General features: G+C 38.2%; 2 protein-coding genes across 2 annotated transcripts; both read left to right on the forward strand.

The window, feature by feature from the left end:
* The first annotated feature begins 1,390 nt into the window (after nucleotides 1–1,390).
* Nucleotides 1,391–2,215, forward strand: LOC143845518 (uncharacterized). The gene has a single exon (XM_077353895.1). The coding sequence runs from the start codon at nucleotides 1,519–1,521 to the stop codon at nucleotides 2,131–2,133; it is 615 nt and encodes a 204-aa protein (XP_077210010.1). The 5' UTR covers nucleotides 1,391–1,518; the 3' UTR covers nucleotides 2,134–2,215.
* A 3,788-nt stretch (nucleotides 2,216–6,003) lies between these two features.
* LOC143845412 (uncharacterized) lies at nucleotides 6,004–18,713 on the forward strand. The gene is made up of 6 exons (XM_077353736.1): nucleotides 6,004–6,466; nucleotides 8,784–9,123; nucleotides 11,958–12,042; nucleotides 16,267–16,353; nucleotides 16,447–16,680; nucleotides 18,256–18,713. Exons 1-6 carry the CDS (start codon nucleotides 6,306–6,308, stop codon nucleotides 18,330–18,332), a joined length of 984 nt encoding a protein of 327 aa, XP_077209851.1. The 5' UTR covers nucleotides 6,004–6,305; the 3' UTR covers nucleotides 18,333–18,713.
* Nucleotides 18,714–20,110: the final 1,397 nt, after the last annotated feature.

Below are 20,110 nucleotides of genomic sequence, written 5' to 3' on the forward strand. Positions count from 1 at the left end.
CATCATATATTCCTTGAGAAATGGAGAAAGAGATGGGTCCACAAATAGGTCATGAATAAACAAGTGGACCCTACTCTCTGAGTCCACTGTAGAATTTAATTACTGAACTGAGTTAGGGAAATGATATTCCCGCCACCCCACCCCACCCCACGCCACGGATAAAATCCCTCCCTTAACGTGAGAATGGTTCACTGCCTGAGGATAAATTCACCCCCTTTAACGTTTTTCTATGCCTTTAAAACTTAACGGATAACGTTGAAGGGGTGGATTTTATCCGTCGGATGGGGGGAATATCATTCTGCATTTTATATGGTGTACGCTTGTATAGTCCAGTTTTTTTATAAAAATAGGGTACGGTTCACATCAGAGGATGATCCAAACTGTCCTTCTGATGGGCCACGACCTAAATAGTTTGTGCTCCGATAATCATTTCTATGGGATGATCCCAACCATCCGATCTATAGAGGTTTACATGATATTCAGTTTCTCTGTTGATCGGAGGACTTGAATCATCCCAAGGAAATGATTTTTTGGGCACAATCTATGTACGTCGTGGCCTGCCAAATCGATGGTTTGGATCATCCTATTGTGTAAGAAGTATAGTACTTTTTGAAAAATATTGGACCCCACGACCATACGAGCGTGCACCAAATAAAACTCTCAACTGAGGAGTCAAAAATGAGACTTTATATGGTGTGTGGACAGAGTCCAATATTTTCCAAAAAGTACCATACAGCACATTTCATAAGACGATCCAAACCCTTCATTTGGTGAGCCGCGATGTAAACAGGCTAAAATCATTTCTATAGATGATCCTAACCCTCTGATATACAAAGGGACCAAATCTGGTTGGAGTTGGTAGTTTTGTTGTTGAAACCATAGTTTCAAAATTCCCTGCATCATCGTGGACTCCCCATATTCGACTCCCTACTACCTTAGTCATGTTCTTGTTCGAGTCCGCATTTTTCCTGACAAAGTCGATCGAAAGTCCTTCACTATCTCGTGTTATGACCGCGTCAAGTGAGTACTGTCAACTGAATACTCGACCGCGTTGTGCCGAGTTGACTAGGATTTTCTTACTCTGCATTTTTGACCCACATCCGTGTTGAAACACCGGATGAAAATTGTATCGCTGATGGATTGGTCTAGTGGGTTAACCTACCAACCTCCATTCTTACCTGCCTCTTCCTCTTCTAAATTATATACTAGAAAATAATTGCATTTCAAAGATAAACAAAGTTATTTCGTGGCTCGCAAAGAGTAATCTTCCTCAATGTTCAGTTAAATGGTGTGTGTGAGAGAGAGAGAGATTTCTCAAATAAAGAGGGGTATTTTAGGAACAACAAGAGGGGGAGGACTTTCTCAAAAAAGTGAGGGTGTTTTACGAACAACAAGATAAGGCTTTAGATAAGGCAAGACTGCTGAGAGACGAAGGCACAACAACCCATCTCTAACCTACCAAAAAATAAAAACATCTCTTAAAGGGCAAAGTCCTGCTCTGAAATCAAGAACAAAGTAATGAATTCCTCGGCATTCAGCCCTCACTTCTACTTCCCAGGGCAGTCCACCAACACAATCCCAACACCCAAATCTCCTCATATTCTCTCCATCACTACCAGGTCATACCCAAAATACCCTTCAATACCATCACCAACATCCACCCAAGAGCAAAACACAACCCACCCAAAACCAGGTTTAAGGCCTTATGTAAAAAAATGGCCTTCAGCCAAGCTCCCCATCTTAGAATCTACACCCAATGCCAAAATTTCCCCAAAAGAAGAGTTTTCAGAAGATTTCCCATCTGGGTTTTCAAGGTTGGTGCTTTTTGGTGCAGCCTCAGTAGGTTTAGCAATGTTTGTTTTAGTGATTGATGACCAAAAGGCCTTAGCTTTGGGTCCTGAAGGGCCACTGATGGAGGAGTTTTGGGACAATATGAGAAGATATGGTTTGTATATTCTTACAGTCAGTAGTGGAGTTATTTACACCATCTTGCAGCCCATCTTGGAGTTGTTGAAGAACCCAATTTCTGCAATACTCATCATCACCATCTTGGGGGGAAGCATTTTTGTTTTATCTCAAGTGCTTAGTGCCATGGTTGGCATATCTGAGTTTTCTTATGATTATGGTTATTAGATTTAAGTTACTTTTCCTGTTTTGTTTACTCTTGTTGGTCTACAAATTATAAATATATGATGCACAATCAAACGTTATGACATGCAATTTCCATGTTTTTTGAATGGTGAGAAATTGGGTATTAGGTATTGAACCAGTGTTGGACACTTTGGGCATGTTTGGCAACTATGAAATAATATTCCTCTTCCATGAAATATTAGGGAGCCCACAGATGAGAATATGAGATATGTGCAGGTAGGGAGATACATAAGGTGTGAGGAGAGCTTGAAAAGCCCCTGAAAACAGTAAAAAAAAACAATTTGAAGCAGGGTAATTGTTCTCCTTTTTTTTAACTATTTGTAGGGATTCTCCATGCTCTCCCCATTCTCACTCTACTCTCAAGTCTTTCCACTCCCTCTTTTCAGCTCTTCTCTCATAATTGGGCTCACAAATGTTCCATGAGATAATTTTTCGTGGTTGCCAAAGGATTGGTCCCCACATATGGCAACCGTCCGATGAAATATCCACTGACTTAAAAATAACATCTCCTCAATCTAGTTTAGGTGGTTCCAGTTGCAACCCATGGCTCGTTACTTTAAAGACTAGATTATATGGCATGGAAAAGATTCAAAATGACCCAATGAGGAAATCATTTCCTTCCCTAAATAAATATATGCACTATGTCCATGTTTGGCAACCATGAATTTTTTTAATGATAAATTAAGTTTCTCCGGTGGTGAGAGAGGCGTAGGGGCAGGTGGGAGGAGAGATTTGATAGGTCACAAATAAGTAGATGGTGAGAAAAAGCCTGAAAAACAAGGAAACCAAGAACTCCAAAAATATGATTGATTTTTTCCTTGTACTTCTCAACCTCTACTCATTCGTGCCCTCTCAAATCTCTCCTCCTTTAACCACCCTACTCCTCTCTCACCACTTGAGAAACTAATGGCATGTTCGGCAAGGCTTCTCATTCTTGCTGTTAGAATTGGGCATAAGCGGATTAACGAGATTATGTAGAAGCGGATACCGAGTCGCTCCGTGAAATCTCATTGTTTAGTCGTTCAAAAAGGAGAAATTGTGGAAACAGGCTTAGAGGGCCATGCATCCAAATAAGATCTTTGGGGTTTTTTTTGTTGCTCTCTCATTTCCGCACCTAGAAAATCCGTAGAAACTATTTTAATCATGGTTGCGGAACACCCCCTAAATTTATCATGAAAAAAGTTCATGGTTGCCAAACTTGGCCTGCATGTTCCAATGCTCCAATCATAACTAGATTTCTAGGAGTCCCATTCCCAGATAATCACCCTTAATCCTAGTGATTGGCAGTGGGCCCCCACATGTGAGTTTAATCAGGACCATTGATCTGGTGGACCAAAATGGACATCTCATCCATTAGATTGGAGGCCAAAGAAAACTCAATGGTTTAGCTTCATCTTGGCAAAACCATAAACTATGCCTAATAGATCAAGGGTGATGGATTGGACTTCTGTTTGCTCGTTGAATCAATGGACCTAATCACTTCAACATGAGGTCCTTCAAAGTGATCTTTAGAAAAGAACCTAATGGTGATTGTCCATTTGAATAATTTTCAACTAGGGAAGTAGTTTTGCCCTGCATAGTGACAATTCACCTCAATATGTTTGATTTTCTAAATAAAATGCACATTATACTGAATAAAAATTTACTTGTACTTCGGATGCAGTATATCAACATATTTATGCAAAGTAACAATGTATGCAGTCTTTCGAAAATAATACGGACATTAGAACCATTAACAACAAATGCCCATGAACAATTTAAAGAAAATGAAGGCCAAGGACTTGATAACGACGAAGGAGGGAAAGGGAATATGTTAAATTTTAAAGTGTATTTTTTGGGTAGCTTTATTTTACTTTTATTTTGAGTGTTGTAGTGAGGGCAAATATGTACTTTTGTGTCCATGGGCATGTTGGTCTTTTTGCCTAGCTTGCACATGTGTGAGCCACACATGTTTGCTCCATCTTTTCCCACTATCTACCTATTTCAAATTCAAACCTTTACTTGGAACTCCAAACCCACTACTTCCCAAAGCATTTAAGACACCACTTTCTCATACCCACTACCACTTACCTAAGCTATCTTCTCTTTACTTTCCTTGACTAACCCTATTCTCTTTAACTTCACTTTTGTAGAGATTCTCCACCACCTAGACCTTCATTGAAGCTCTCTTATGTGCAAGCTTTCCTCTTGAAGCATTCTTTTTTTTTTTGTTCTTTATCTTGTATGTTTTGTTGTTCTCTCATATACTGAAGCACATCTTATTTGGTTAATGTTCTTCTTCTACTTTGGTTGTTGTTCTTGGGCTAGTGTAAACTTTGGTTTCACTATTTGAGAAGAGGATTTTCCGGTGTTGTGAAATCCGTCTTTCTGTATAGAATACCCTTGGAATTGGGTCGTTGTGATTACGGGTTGAATGTCCAATTGTCTAAGCATATAATATCCTTGGAATTGGGTCGTTGCGATTATGGGTTGAATGTGTAATTGTCCGAGCAATATGCTGCTCTGAATATTTTGTGGATCCATCCACAGGAACCCATAAAAAAGTTAAAAGGGTGCCATGCATACAGGTTGCCACAAGAATAGTTTGTCTCTTCAGTGTTTTGGGATATTGTTGAAACAGAGCAACAGCAGTACGGGGATTGCTTATGTTCTAGGGTGTTTTGTCATGAGATATTCCTCTATCTGTTTTCTTATGCTTTTAGGACCGTGCAATTTTTTATGTAGGAGCTGTCTCAATCTCTTCTCAGAGAGACACCCTGAAAAATGCCCAATGGCACTCTATTGTCTCTAGGGATTTGCTAGTGTCCATTGCAGAACGCATTTCACGGATGGTCTGTTGCATCTGACAGCAGCCACCGTGTGAATGAAGACAAATCCCTTGTCTCTAATGGCACTGTTCACTTTATTAAGCCATTTTCTCGTTAACTGATGATATTTGCGCTGCCATGTTTTGACAATGAGACAATTTCACCATATCCTTTCCTTTTTAACAGGCTGTTGCGAGCTTTTTGGTAATTGTAATAGCCTTTGATAGCTGTTTAAATAATAAATGACAAGTTCGTTTGACTATTAAAAAGGTAGTGGTAATGTCATCATCATTTTTTATGCGTGATACTGTAATAACTTTTTCTTTCTATCACGGATTGATAATGAATCAAATTCAATAAAAGACAAACTGAGTTCGTGTCATTATCAAAATAAGGTAGTGGGAATATCACCACCCTATTTATTCATGATTAAGAAAAGTTCTAACAAGCTTTTTCTTTCTTGTCAAGAGGAAGAACTGTAATAGCTTTTTCCTTCTAACATGGTTTGATAATGAGACATATTCACATTGTCTTTTCCTTTTTAATTAGGGGTGCAACTTGGGTCGTGTTGGGGCCAAACCCTAACCCAGCCTGAGTAGCATTCCCTCAACCCTAAACCAATCCAACCCGAGAATCGGGTTGAGGATGGTCAACCGCAACCCAACTCGCCTCTAAATTTCTCAACCCTAACCCAACCCATCTAACCTATCCAGTCGGGTTGAGTCCGAGTTCACTCAAGGCCAAACTGAAAAAAATACATGAAAAGAAAACAAACACTAAGAAAATCATGATAAAATAAGAGGGCGGAGGTTAGGTTCAGGTTGCCAAGGTCTCAACCCCAACCCAACCCAACCCAACCCGAAATTAATTCAGGTTGGCTTTTCCTAACCCCAACCCGAGCTAATATGGGGTTGAATCCATTGGGTTCGGGTTGAGCCCGACCCAAGTTGCACCCCTTACTTAAAACACTAAAAGACAAGGTGAGTTCATGTCATTATCAAAAAATGGTAATGGGAATATCATTAGCCTATTTTAAGCCTTATGTAATAAAAAAAGAAAGAACGTTCTTACAAGCCGTTCCTTCTTTCCAAGAGGCTCACCTTCAACTGGTAGCTCCTCCCACTCGCATCTTCCCTTCCCTTCCAAGACTTAAACGATAATTTTTCATCTAAGCCCCAAAATCCAATTTTTCAATTTTCTGATTTCATCTTTCCTTCACATCTAACCTAATTTCAAAAGCCCACTTTATAGATTTCTGATTATTAGACTTAGTTTCAATGATCCTCTCATGAAAAGTGCTCTGAGAACAAAATCCTTTGCGTTTCTTTGAGGGTGAAGTTCTGAGAAATGGCAGGAATAGCTCTGTTGTTGGATCTTTTGAAGAAAAATCCCAATTTTTCAAGCCAAGCCCTTCACTCTTACGGTTTATTTTCAGCCACTGTTGCTGCTTCTGCTGCTGCTGCTTCTATTTCTGCAGGAAGACCTTTCGCTTCTAGGTTCTTATTTGGGTATATTCTTTGAACCCCTTTTGTTATTTTTCCTGCTTTAAAGTTGGGTCTTTTTTCTTTCTTTTTTTCTGCTTGTTTGGATAGAAAATAACATGAGATTAAAGCATTTGGCAATATTAAGTTGTTTCCAAACTGGGTTCTGTTAGGTGCCTAGATGGGTCTCTCTTAGAATGAAATAAATTAGTTTGGATTTTTATAATTTTTGGACTTTGCTTTCTAGTTGTTTGGTATGGGTAGGAGGGTTACAATATCTAGATTGGCTTGGGTAGGAGTTTTAGAGGAAGTGGTCAAGTGGCTGCCAAGTGGGTTTCCCATCTGGTATAAATAACATTTTTAAGTATTATTTTTCAAGGAAATGAAGAAATTTTCCCTGAAATTATGTTCTTGCACACAAAGGACTCACCTTTCGCTTAAAGTGGGTCAAGAGTCTGATCTTCCTTCTAAGAAGATCAATCACGTTGCAAAATGATTCGGGTTCATAACAGTCTCTCAGTTTGGGGTATTTGATAGTCTTGATACTCAGATATCAGTAGTATGTCCAGGGATGATCTTTGTATTGGTGGTTTGTTTAGTTGGATTGTGAATAGAATGAGACTGGGTCACTCACTGATGGGTTGGTATCTGTTATGTGCCTAAATGGCCTTAACACGAATAAACAAAGAAAAAGATAGGAAAAGAGGGGAGAGAGGTTGATTTGAGGCAGCTGGATCTCCTAACGGTTCAATTCGAGAGGAACCATGACTCTCCTGAAACATAAGTTTCTTTATGTTGATGGTAAAATTCTCTGCATTGTTATTGATAAACAATTAGTTAAAGACAAGTACAAGAGCACTGCTACATCACTAGCATATTTGGCCACTTACATGACACATAATCAGTAACTTACACAACATCCGTAAAATAATTAACCATACAATAACTACTTTGTAACTACCTCATATACACCATAACATTCCACCGTGCCTTGTAAAATAAAAAACTAACAAATACACAGATCTTTCTTGCTATGAATGCTACGGATCCCCAAGAAATCACACCTCACAGCGCCTTTAGCCTTTTCTTTCCTCCTAAAAACTTGAATATGTGACAAAACATGCTGGTCCCTAAGGGCCTACATGATAATTTAAAGGAGCTGAGTCAATGCTCCAAAATGCTAAGTGACCAAAATTGTGTATTGAACTGCAACCCCTCGTTATCTCAGAGAGTGAAAAACAAGGATAGATTTCTACTTTTATTTCTGTATTCACATAATAAGCCAATTGGAGCCGTCTAACACTACGTAGTGTCATCAAGCTGCAGTGTTGGACCCTGTAGTGGTGGCTGGCAAGCCTGTATTTGTTATTTTTTTGCTTCTCAAGTCTTATGTCACTGTTAATTTGTCATATAGAGGCTCTTGCCCATACATTACTAACCTTCACCATGTCAAATCTCTTTTTTCCTTTGTAATATCAAAGTTGGCAATCTCCCTTCTCGTTTACTACTAGGCATTTCACTCACATTTTCCAGGTTTTTAAGTCACTGATCATTGTCATTTTGTGTAGAATCAAAAAGGGGTTATGATCTAGTTATATTTATCTCAGACTAGCCCAATTCTTTGTAGAACTATCAATCGTACCTTGTATTTGTAAATTTTCATTCGTCTTGAACTTTTTTTTGGGTGATGATATTTTCCACCCCTCCACCCCCCCCCCCCCCCCCCCCCGCATTACGCATGCGCTCCCCTTATAAGGTGATTTGACGTCAAAAAGCGTTATTGCACATTGTTCACGTCAAATCACCTTACAAGGGGAGTGCATGAGTAATGCAGGGGGGTGAAAATATCATCTCCCTTTTTTTAAGAATACTTCATATCTTCCTCAATCCCCTTTCAAGCCTTTCTCACTTACGACGCAACAAATCTCGGGGATTTTCAACATTTAGCATCTAGATTGATGCCAAGTAACAATGCCAATGGTGAATAGTACTCGATTGAATTCATATTATCCTCATGACGGTTAAAGTTTAGAGCATAACTTTAGTGCATTGTTTTGGGCCTTCACTGCCTTCCCCTCATAGACCATTTGAATACATGTTTCTTGGGAAGTTGGCATGTATGATTAGGTTTTTTTTTGTTTTTTTTTGAATGGTGGCATGTATGATTAGTGAGCACCTGTTTTTGTTAGTATTTGAAGTCATTATGTGACCAGCTGTCTGACCTACTTGCATCTAAAGTCTAAACTGATTTTGTCAATCCCTTTTGTGGAAATATTCATTCTTCATTGACACTCCATTCATTTTTGTTGACTCTTACCTGTTTTTTTTTTCTGTTACATTTCAGTGATGGTGGAATTTCAGTTTGCGATGCTGGCGCATCATGGACCGATGATCCCATTGCTAGTCTACGCAGTGCTTCTGAAAATTTCTTCCAAAATGATTCTATCAAATACAGTACCAAGGAATACCATATAGAAATGAAACCTTTATTCTCAGCTTTTGGACTAAAGTCCCTCGCAATAACATCGTTGAGGTCCTTATTACTGTCTTTTTTGCCTCTTTTGGAGCCTCGTACACATATCGAAGCAGATGATGAGGATTTCCTTGAAGAAGATGCTCCACAAGAGCATCCAGTAGATTTGGTTGTTCCCTTGAAAAAGTCTTTGAAGCAGATATTTCGTGAGGTCAGTCGCTTATCGGTTCTTTCATGTTGGCTACTTCAAAAGCTACATCGTAACACACAACAGTAATTCTTAATCATGGTTTTAAATTTTGGTCGAAATACCGAAATTTCAGATTTCGGTTGGGCCCGACACGGAAACCAACTAAATCTGAAATTTCGGCCAGAATCCAAAATTTTGGCTGAAATTTCGGGGAAATGTAATTTTTTATTTTTATTTTTCCAAAATTTCAGCCGAAATTACTGAAATTTCGGCCTCAGCCAAAAACAAAATTTCGGTTTCGGTGTAAATCTTATAATTTCGGACAAAATTTTAAAATTTCGGTTGTGAATTTCGGATTTCAGCACAATAATGAAATCTTAATCCACTGTGCTGCATCATTAGATGTCCGATTTTTCGGTGTAGGACTTACATTAAGGCTGTTGAGTGTTGGCATAATTTAGAACTTTATGGCATCTGGAAAACTGGTTTTCTGTTCTCATAAACTGAAATCAGAGTTAAATCTCAGTTGTAAAACTAGTGACAATGCATGGTAATAAACTATAGACTATAGTAGTACCACTGAAAATCAAAACGAATTGGCCAGTCTAATAAAATCATTGAATCTGATAGTAAAAATGTCAGATTGTTGTGTGATATATACTTTTGGGGGCCATAAGCTCTGATGCTGTTGTGATGATTCATTAATATTACAATATTTGATAAATAAATAACACACTCTGTGCATAGAACAGAAAATGAAGCTACAGCAAAAACTCAATGATGTTGTACCAAATAAGTTACAGATATGTATATATAGCCCTAAAATGGGGTGGGGATATCCTATGTCATAAAAAATGTATATATATATATATATATATATATATATATATATATATATATATATATGAGGAAAGTGAAGCTACACCGCCGGTGTAGCTAACTTTGCTACATCGCCGGCTTAAAATACAATGGGCCCACATTGTTTTGGTGATCCAAAGAATTCATTTGATTGGCCCTCACATAGATAGGGTGTCCACCAAAAATCAGCTCCATAGGATCATCCCAACCCTACGATTTGTGGAGGCAAAAATGAACGTGTAAAAACCTTCACAAATTTGTCCATTTTTGCCTCCATAGTTTGAAGGGTTGGGATGATCCTATGGAGCTGATTTTTGGTGGACACCCTATCTATGTGAGGGCCAATCAAATGAATGGTTTGGATCACCAAAACAATGTGGGCCCATTGTATTTTGAGCCGGCGGTGTAGCTTCACTTTCCTCTCTCTCTCTCTCTCTCTCTCTATATATATATATATATATATATATATATATATATATATATATATATATATATATATATATATATATATATATATATATATAGAGAGAGAGAGAGAGAGAGAGAGAGAGAGAGAACGGTTCCTACACATATGTGTAGAGAGTTCTCTACACACTAGCTTAAAATATAGTGGGGGCCCACATTGTTTGGGTGATCCAAGCCATCCATTTTAAAGGCCCTCACATAGATAGGGTGTCTACAAAAAATCAGATCCATAGGATCACCCCAACCCTACGATTTGTGGAGGTAAAATGGATGTCTTTAAACCTTCACAAATTAGTCCAATTTTTGCCTCCACAATTCGAATGGTTAGGATGATCCTATGGATCTGATTTTTTGTGGACACCCTATCTATGTGAGGGCCTTAAAAATGAATGGTTTGGATCACCCAAATAATGTGGCCCCACTGTATTTTATGCTAGTGTGTAGATAACTTATCTACACATGTGTGTAGGAACCGTTTTCTCATATATATATATATATATATATATATATATATATGAGGAAAAGGATTGTACACTCGAGCGTACCAAGCTTATGGTACGCTCGAGTGCCCAATCACATGGGTCCCACATTTTTTGTGGTGATCCAAAGCATTCATTTGCAAGGCCTTATCATAGATAGGGTGTGTACCAAAAATTAGCTCCATTGAATCATCCTAACCCCTCCAAAAGTGGAGGGCAAAAATGGGCAGATTTGTGGACACACAGTGTCTGTCCATTTTGACCTCCACAAATGGATGGGTTAGGATGATCCTATGGAGCTGATTTTTGGTAACACCCCATCTATGTAAGGGCCTTTCAAATGAATGCTTTGGATCATGCTAACAAAGTGGGTCCACATGTGATTGGGCACTCGAGCGTACCATAAGCTTGGTACACTCGAGCGTACAATCCTTTTCCTCTATATATATATATATATCTCAAATTCGAACTATAATAACAGATTAAGGAGTTACAATTTAATTTCTGATATGAGGAGATGCCAGTCTCATGTTATTGATGTCAAACCACCAGTCATGAATTTCTTTTTCTTGCAAGTGTTTTATTCTTGGTTTTCATCATTTGTTATTAACTTCCACTCAAAAAATATATTCATTATTAGTTTCTTCTGACAAAATCAGAACTTTTCATTTCCTATAAATGGTTGACTTTAAGTACTAACCCAAGTTTCTTATCTTCAACTAACCTTGTATTGGTCAGTTTTATACGTTCATCTATGTTTCCGTGTTTAGGGGGTTTACTTACTGGTGCATCTTTCATCTCCTTCCATCTAAACTCATTGTTTCCTATTTTTATGTATTTACAGTTCTCTCTAAATCTTGATCCACCAAAATTCTGTCTCTTCCTTTTTGCTTTGTGTAATGTCATTTTCTATATTTCAAATACTATTTTCTTGCCCTTTTCCATAAGAATCATAAGTTGGTGATTCTTCTATATTAACCTTCATGGTTATTTTAATTCTGTATCATTCTTGAAATAGAAAAGTACCTGAAATTTTTTCATTTTGATTTTCAGACTGCTGTTGTAACTACTAGAAGGGTGCTGGAAAGACTTGCCGTCCATTATGTTTCACACCGGATGGCATGGAAGCTTCTTAAAGGTACTGGGCCTTCATGAGGCTTCGAATATATGTTTAAAGCATTTTTTTTCTTGTACAACGTGATGCATTTTGAAGATCATATATCATAGATGACTGGGAATGATTAACCAGTATATTTATTGTGGCTAGGAAAGATTTGTTTTTAGAAAAAGAACTTTGGAACTAAGAAATAAACATTTCTATTGCATCGCATATTTAATGGGGAAGAAAAGATACTCTTGCCTCATGGAGATGGTTTTGTTACCTAATGTGATAACTTGTCATTTTACTTATCCCCTTTAATGGCTCTTTCTTTTCTATAAATTCTAGGATCATTCCAGTTATACTAATATCATATGTGCACAGTAAATGACTTGTTGAGAGAGAAGAGACAAGAGATAATGAGTGAGTTAGGGATAGCTCTCCCTCACTTATGTATTTATATAAGGAGATAAAGAGTACAATGACTAAGTTGCCCTTAGGCACATACACACACTTCTAAGTTCTAACACTTCTAACACTCCCCCTCAAGCTGGAATATATATATATCATGCGTTCCTAGCTTGTTACAAACATCATTTAGCTTAGCTTTGCTCAAGGGCTTGGTAAAAACATCAGTGCTTTTAAATTCACGAATCCTTCTTCTTCTTTTTTCTGGGCATATCAAATTCAACACTTGATACCGTGTTGGATTTCGATACCCGTAAATTGTAATTGTATCCGTGAAACATAGATTTCAGCTATTGATGTAGTCAATCACCAGTTCTTATTATGTAATCATACTTGGCAGGGTTCTATATTTGGGTTGGTTACACTTATAGGGAAAAGCAACCACCCAAATGCCAAATGGAGGAGGATTCTTATGCCGATCTCGTGTTGGATGTACACCAAATGTCACAGTTTAGAGTATGACATTCAGTTTATTATTTCTCAAATGTGGATTTGCTTATAAGCTAGTCTTGCACCCTTGTAAGGTAGGTCATGCCTTAGCACCTGTTGGACTTACTTAATGCCACAAATGATCAGTAAGATCCATGTTTCAGATGTCCAAAGTACCACAAAAATGATGATTTTTCTTGGAGGTGAGTGGTCCAGTTGGGGAAGTCCTAGATCGTAGTAGCTCCAACGTCCAAGGCATGGTTTTAAATTTCCACCGAAACTGACAAGAAACGATCGAAATGTTTCCGTTTTCATCCCCACCGAAACAACCAAAATACACAAACCAAAATCTCAAGTGTAAAGTAGTATACTATATCAGTGCATGTCACTAGGTGTTCGATACTTTGATGCTTTTAAACCATTATGGATGATTGTCTTGTTTACGTTGTGGTTTTCTAAGAGCGTATTTGTGCTTAGTCTAGTATTTCCCGAAGTTTCATCTTTAAATTCTATCATTTGCATATGTTTCTGTGATTTTACAAGATTTCCACTGAAATTTCCAAACGACACCGAAACATTTCCGTTTCCATGGAGACCGAAATCGAAATTTAAAACACCTTGTTCCAAGGTTGTTGGAGTAAGATGAATCCGCTGGTGGACAATTTTGTCAAGAGGGAGGGACGGAGGGGAGAGATGTTGAGGGCTCACCCAGTTGTGAGAATCAGTTCCTAATTGTGATTATAATGTATAAGCTGGAGCGTGCTACGATTCTTCATCCTTCCCATTGCGTTTGTGATTGGTTCACTTTTATCCCAATAAATTTTGTTAAGGGTCCTGCAATTATGAGCACTTGGGCAATGGAACCCTTATCTTCAGCTTCTAGGTTTATGAATTTGTTCCTCCGGTAGCCATGGCATATTTCCAAATGTCAACCACCCTTCACATTTGGAATATTCAACCTGTCAAGTATAAAATGATAGACAGGTGCAATGATTTACCAAATTAAGGGCTTCTATTGCAAACATTAACTTCAATCTTTTTCCAAGTGATGATGGAATGTAGAGTTCTGTTGATAAAATAACAAGAGGCTCAAGTATGGGGGATGGGGAGAAGGGGACAAGATGGCCTCAAACAAAGAAAAGAAAAAAAACAGCAGTAATCTGAAAGATGGGTCAGATCTTACCTACATTATCAAGATCTGGGGGACTTCATGGTACTGACTTGTTAAAGCACAAAAAACCTATCTAGTATACTGTCCTTGAACTTCAAAGTAGCGTGTTTTGGATTCATGGTGTGTGTAACTGTGCGTGAACTTCTCTTTTTATATTTTAGTGATGATACTCTTGGCTTTATTTATTGAGTTCTGCTAGGAATACATGAGTGCGTTACCGTCCAGGGCATCACGACATATGTACACGATGCCACATGTCCAAGTTGCTAGAGCTATCAACTTGACAACGCATGGAAACTTTGATTTATTTATTTAAAATACCAAATCATTTTAGATTTTGTCATTGAAAAACTGGAAGCTGGAACCAAAACACCCTCCTCTCTCTCTCTAAATCACCAGGGGTTTGCAGAAACAGCGTATTGTGTAAGTGGGTTTACAGGAGCTCACTGGGATCAAATGATTGTGTGGTTTTCTACAAATCTCTCTCTCCCTCTCTCAATTACCAGGGGTTTACTGAAAAAACTTGTTAAGTGGGTTTAGAAGAACTCAATAGGATCAAGTCATTGGATTGTTTTCTACAAACATGACAACATTAAATGTATTGCCCTTCTATGGAAAATCACGCATAGTATATTTTTCTCTTCAGCATTTTACTTGGACGACAAACCTCTGGTGGGTCCTGGTCCAGTCCAGCTGTGAGCGATCGAGGGTATTTGCTCTTCGCGTCGGCTGACAATATTTTCAGGGCAAAATAAAGAGACAGCATGTTGTTTAGATTTTTTTGAAAATTATACAATAAAAATTTGTTTATTTAAATTTGAAAATTATACAAAAAAAATTGTGGAGAGGGCAAGCCTTGGCACAACAGTAAGGTTGCTCAATTGTGACCTGGTGGTCACGGGTTCGAGTCATGGAAACAGCCTCTCTGCAAAGCAGGGGTGAGGCTGCGCACATCTAGACCTTCCCAGACCCCGCAATGGCGGGAGCCTCATGCACTAGGCCACCCTTTTTAATTTTGGAAATTGCAACCGGTTACATAAGTTTTTGTTTATAATTATGCATTCCAATTTTCGTTTCTTTCAATTTGTTCAATTTGCTGACTTGGTAAATAAACTTTTACTCTGAAACCTGTAGCAATGAATGTGGGATTGCTTGATAGGTACATTTTTTGCAACTGTGGCTTGCACCTTTTTAAAGTGATTGCCACAGTTGTTGCATATGTAACTTGTTCAAATGTCACATATTCTCCATGTGATGCATATCCAACTCAAAATTTGCCACAGTTTTTGGTTCTTTATTGTCAAAATTCAAGCAGAAAATTGATGTTTTTTAAGCTGCACTGCTTGTGTTATATATATATACTGAGATGGTCATGCGGTATATATATGATATCAGCACAACCATATTTTGATATTTTTACAAACCATCTTGTCTTATAGTATTTAAAGAGCTGTCAAAAGGTTATTAAATTTCCCAAATAGCTCCGTGAGCCAATTAAAGAAGAAAAGAGAGCAGGGTTTGTGCAAATATCAAAATATGGTTGTGCTGATAACATTAAAGTATATATATATATATATGAGGAAAGTGAAGCTACACCGCCGGTGTAGCTAACTTAGCTACACCGCCGGCTTAAAATACAATGGGCCCACATTGTTATGGTGATCCAAACCATTCATTTGATTGGCCCTCACATAGATAGGGTGTCCACCAAAAATCAGCTCCATAGGATCATCCCAACCCTTCAAACTGTGGAGGCAAAAATGGACAAATTTGTGAAGGTTTTTACACGTTCATTTTTGCCTCCACAAATCGTAGGGTTGGGATGATCCTATGGAGCTGATTTTTGGTGGACATCCTATCTATGTGAGGGCCAATCAAATGAATTCTTTGGATCACCAAAACAATGTGGGCCCATTGTATTTTAAGCCGGCGGTGTAGCTAAGTTAGCTACACTGGCGGTGTAGCTTCACTTTCCTCATATGAGGAAAGTGAAGCTACACCGCCGGTGTAGCTAACTTAGCTATATATATATATATATATATATATATATATATATATATATATATATATATTAACAATTGTTATAGCACAGATTTAATGCTAGAGGACCATAGTCAGCTGCTTGAATTCTTCTTTTTACTATTCTAAATGATTAATTTTTTCAAGCAACTTAGAGTTTGAGTTGATATATTCAGATGTTTGTAAATCATCCACGCGCAAGGCCGAAAGGGGGATGCCTACATTATGGTACTTCTATTGTGTCAGCAGAACAACTTTCAGAGGTTAATCTTCTTTCAGTGATGATTACTAGTGTTTTAGCTACTTGATTTTAAGCTCTAGGTCTCTCATTGCTTGTGTCCCATATTGTTTAACAGGACATTTGTTAGGAGTGGCTGCACAATGGCTCGTCCAAGTTGGAATTGACATATACCGATTCTTTTCTTCTATCACTAATCGCAACGAACAGGTCGACCAAGCGGAACAAATTAAGCTTCTTAGAAATAGGATTTTTGGTACAACTGTCAAGTGCTTTGCATCGCTAGTTTTTGCATCTGTCGGAGCAGGGTTTGGTGCCATTGTTTTCTCTCCTTCAATAGGGCAATGGATTGGTAAGCATGCCTCTAACATTCATATATTCATCAAAATAATACAATTAGTTTTTCTCATACAAAGTCCATGTAAAAGCAGAATATGTTGCTATAAGTTAATCTTCTTTGCATTTTTGCCGTCGTTTTTTTATGTAGGGGCTGATGGGTTTTGCTATTAATTTTATAAAGCTCATAGTAGTGAATCCATCTTTTTAGAGGACGGCTTCGGTCATCAGTAGGAGGTCTCAAAGTGGTCTCCACAAAATTAAGAAAAAAAAATGTTCCAGCAATTGGACTTAACCATGCATTTAGCGGTCTACAGATGGACATTTTAGAACAAATACGGGAAACATGAGCAATGGTCTCCACAAAATTAAGAAAAAAAAAGTTCCAGCAATTGGACTTAACCATGCATTTAGCGGTCTACAGATGGACATTTTAGAACAAATACGGGAAACATGAGCAATGGTCATACAACTATTTGGCCGCTGCAAATTTTTCCTTAAGGTCCCCCATTTCAATACTTCCGATCACCATACAGGTGTGGCATGTGTACAGTGGGGAAGAACAAGTTGTGGTTCACCAAGAACCATATTGCATTTTAGGATTTAATGGTTACGTTGGGTTTCAGCACAATTGATCATTAAAATCTGTTGGTGACAACTACCTGAGACCACCCAAGTGTAATCCAACCAATGTTTTAGATTGGACATAGTGTATTCACTCATGGTTTTAAATTTTGGTTTCGGTTACCACTGAAACGGAAACATTTCGATTTTGTATGGAAATTTTACTTTTTGGTTTCGGTTACCACGGAAGCAGAAGCATTTCGATTTTGTTTGGAAATTTTGCTGGAAATCTTGTAAAATCATGAAAATGTATAGAAACATAAGCAAATGATAGAATTATTAGGTGAAATTTTAGAAAATGCTAGAATAAGCACAAATACACGCTTAGGTTTGATAACATCAAACACATAGTGACTGTCGTGCATGTTTGATAATTTAATGCATACCATATTTTGCATGTAATTCATATAAATATGTATACATAGTACATGCATGACCAGGGGCGGAGGCACATATAGCCTGAGGGGGGCCATGCCCCCCCCCCGACTTGCAAAATCCCTTTTGAGGGTATTGAAAAATCCATTTTATTACAAAAATTTAGTAAGCTGCCCCCCCCCCCCCCCAATGACCAATGCATGCATTGTGTAAATTAATCTGGCCCCCCCAAGTGTCAATTCCTGGCTCCGCCACTGTGCATGGCATTTCACATGCAATTCATATATGTAAAATTATATAATACGTTTGGATATGGTATGCCACTAATGCATTTACAGTTTTCATTTTGGTATGAGTTTCGATTTCAGTTTTGTTTCGGTGGGGAGTGAAATGGAAACTTTTAGGTTGTTTCGTATCTGTTTCGGTGGAAATTTAAAACCATGTATTCACTTACATTGGGACATTTGCTACAGATGATTACACAAAATCATCATTCATTGTTTATTATTTGATAGCATAGTTCTTTACAAGTATGGCACATGATTAATCTTACTTTTCACCACTAAGTTATACTCAATTTGCTTTTCCACAGGATGTGTTGTTGGAGACATGGTGGGGCCTATCATTGTCACATTTTTTTGCGAGAAGGTTCTTCATGTTGACCTTTAAAGTTGAGCAATATTAAGCCTTTTCATATTTCTCATGATTTCCGTTTCTGTACAAGCTTTGCAGCTTCTAAACTCTCGCATCACATGATCACTGTGACAATGTTTCTTCATGGAATCTGTTGTGACTTGGAAGAAGAAAAGCTCAGTGCGAGTCTTTCATTTCTGTCACATACCATATCTGCTATTTAAATTCAATGAGTTTGTCGTCATCTCTGTCCTTGTTCTTTTTACTTGAATATCTATGGGCCTTCTGAACTGTTGGAAGACTTTGTAGTGGAAAACCCTTTTACTGGAAGAATATGTTGAGCTAAAGAACATACATAGCTTCTCTTTCTAGACTGCTAGTCAATATACATTGGCTGGGAACTTCATTTTTCCTTCAGGGTTGGGTACTCCTAAGAAGCTTTATTTTGCTGTTTTTAACATTGATCCGTGATGCATTTTTTTTCAGAGAGATTACAATATAAGTTACGGAATGGGCTTGTATCTGGGATATCTATATTTATACTATGGGATTTGCTAGGGATTTTCGCGGAAAGCCATTTTGCGGCTGACTTTAGCCGGAGAGAACAGCCACCTTGTAGAAGATTTTGTCTTATTCATTTAATTCATCGTAGGTGGCCTGTTCTCTCTTGCAAAAGTGAGCCGCGAAATGGTTTTCCACGAAATTTCCTAGTAAAACCCTTGTACTAAATATATAATGTGAAATCCTGGGTTGTCATGTTCTGAACCCTGCCTTTAGGTTATTTATAACCATGTGATTTTATGACTGTCTGCAGCCATTTTTTTCACTTCTGGGGGAAAAAAACAGGCAAAAGGAATCCGAAAACTGCGACAAGCACCGTGAGCTTGACTATTTTCCCCTGCAAACAGCGGGTTTTGTGAGAATCAATTGTTCTTGTTCCAAGAGTTTCTTTTTTCGTCGTAACTATTAGGTTGCGTTTCTTAGGCTTTTCAGGATTAGTTTTTCACCCTTTTCGCTCCTAGATGAAAGTCGTGATGAAAATCATATAGCAGAATGTTGTTCCTTTACTACTCTAGTAAGATATTCGATGGAATAGTCCTGAATTTTTTGGGTTTATCTTCTGGCGCGGAATTTTATCTCTCCACAGGATGAGGATTGATTCACCATGACATTGGATTCATGGTTTACAGTTTCCCTTCTCTTTGTTCTCTTCATGTTCTCCCCTCACTCCATCCTCTTTACATTCACGTTCTCCCCTCTCCGTCCCTTTCCAAACCCAGGAACGAATGCTTCGGAGATTCATCACCTTTCTGCTCACCTTTGCTCAGTCGCAAAACAGTGATATCGTTCCCATTCCGATCTCCCTGAAAGCCTTCTGCAGCTTTTTGATTCAGCCCCATCACCCAATTTAAACCAACCTTCAAAACTCCAGCCCTTGTAGCCCAGATTTGCCGCAACTTCCTTCCAACAATCAGTGCATTTTCACCAACCCAACAGCTTTCAGCAACAACCAAGATTTATGCCCAAAGTCCCCCAAAACTCAGCCGAAACTACCTCATAAGCCTTCCTGTTTAATCCTTCTTAACCTCAACGATTGACAACCCATAATACTCTTCTAAATTAGCCAGCCAAGACCACCTCCAAAATCGCCCAACCAACACCCGAGAGCTTCTTGAATATCAAGAACCACCAACCACCCTACACTTTCTCACCATCCAATCTCTAATTGACCATATTTTTCTTGAACCATCCAAGCACTTCACCCACCACCCAAGGGACCATTTCTTGATTCTTTTACCACCCTTTCTTAGATT

The sequence above is a fragment of the Tasmannia lanceolata genome, unplaced genomic scaffold, assembly GCF_043159265.1.
Source record: "Tasmannia lanceolata isolate RefF3 unplaced genomic scaffold, GAP_Taslan_0.1 ptg000015l, whole genome shotgun sequence".
In the NCBI taxonomy this organism is placed as follows: Eukaryota; Viridiplantae; Streptophyta; class Magnoliopsida; order Canellales; family Winteraceae; genus Tasmannia; species Tasmannia lanceolata.

Coding starts and splice junctions, on each gene's coding strand:
- LOC143845518 (XM_077353895.1), top strand. CDS start 1,519: ATGAATTCCTCGGCATTCAGCCCTCACTTCTACTTCCCAGGGCAGTCC.
- LOC143845412 (XM_077353736.1), top strand. CDS start 6,306: ATGGCAGGAATAGCTCTGTTGTTGGATCTTTTGAAGAAAAATCCCAAT. Junction 6,467..8,783: donor GCTTCTAGGTTCTTATTTGG/GTATATTCTTTG, acceptor GTTACATTTCAG/TGATGGTGGAATTTCAGTTT. Junction 16,681..18,255: donor TTCAATAGGGCAATGGATTG/GTAAGCATGCCT, acceptor GCTTTTCCACAG/GATGTGTTGTTGGAGACATG.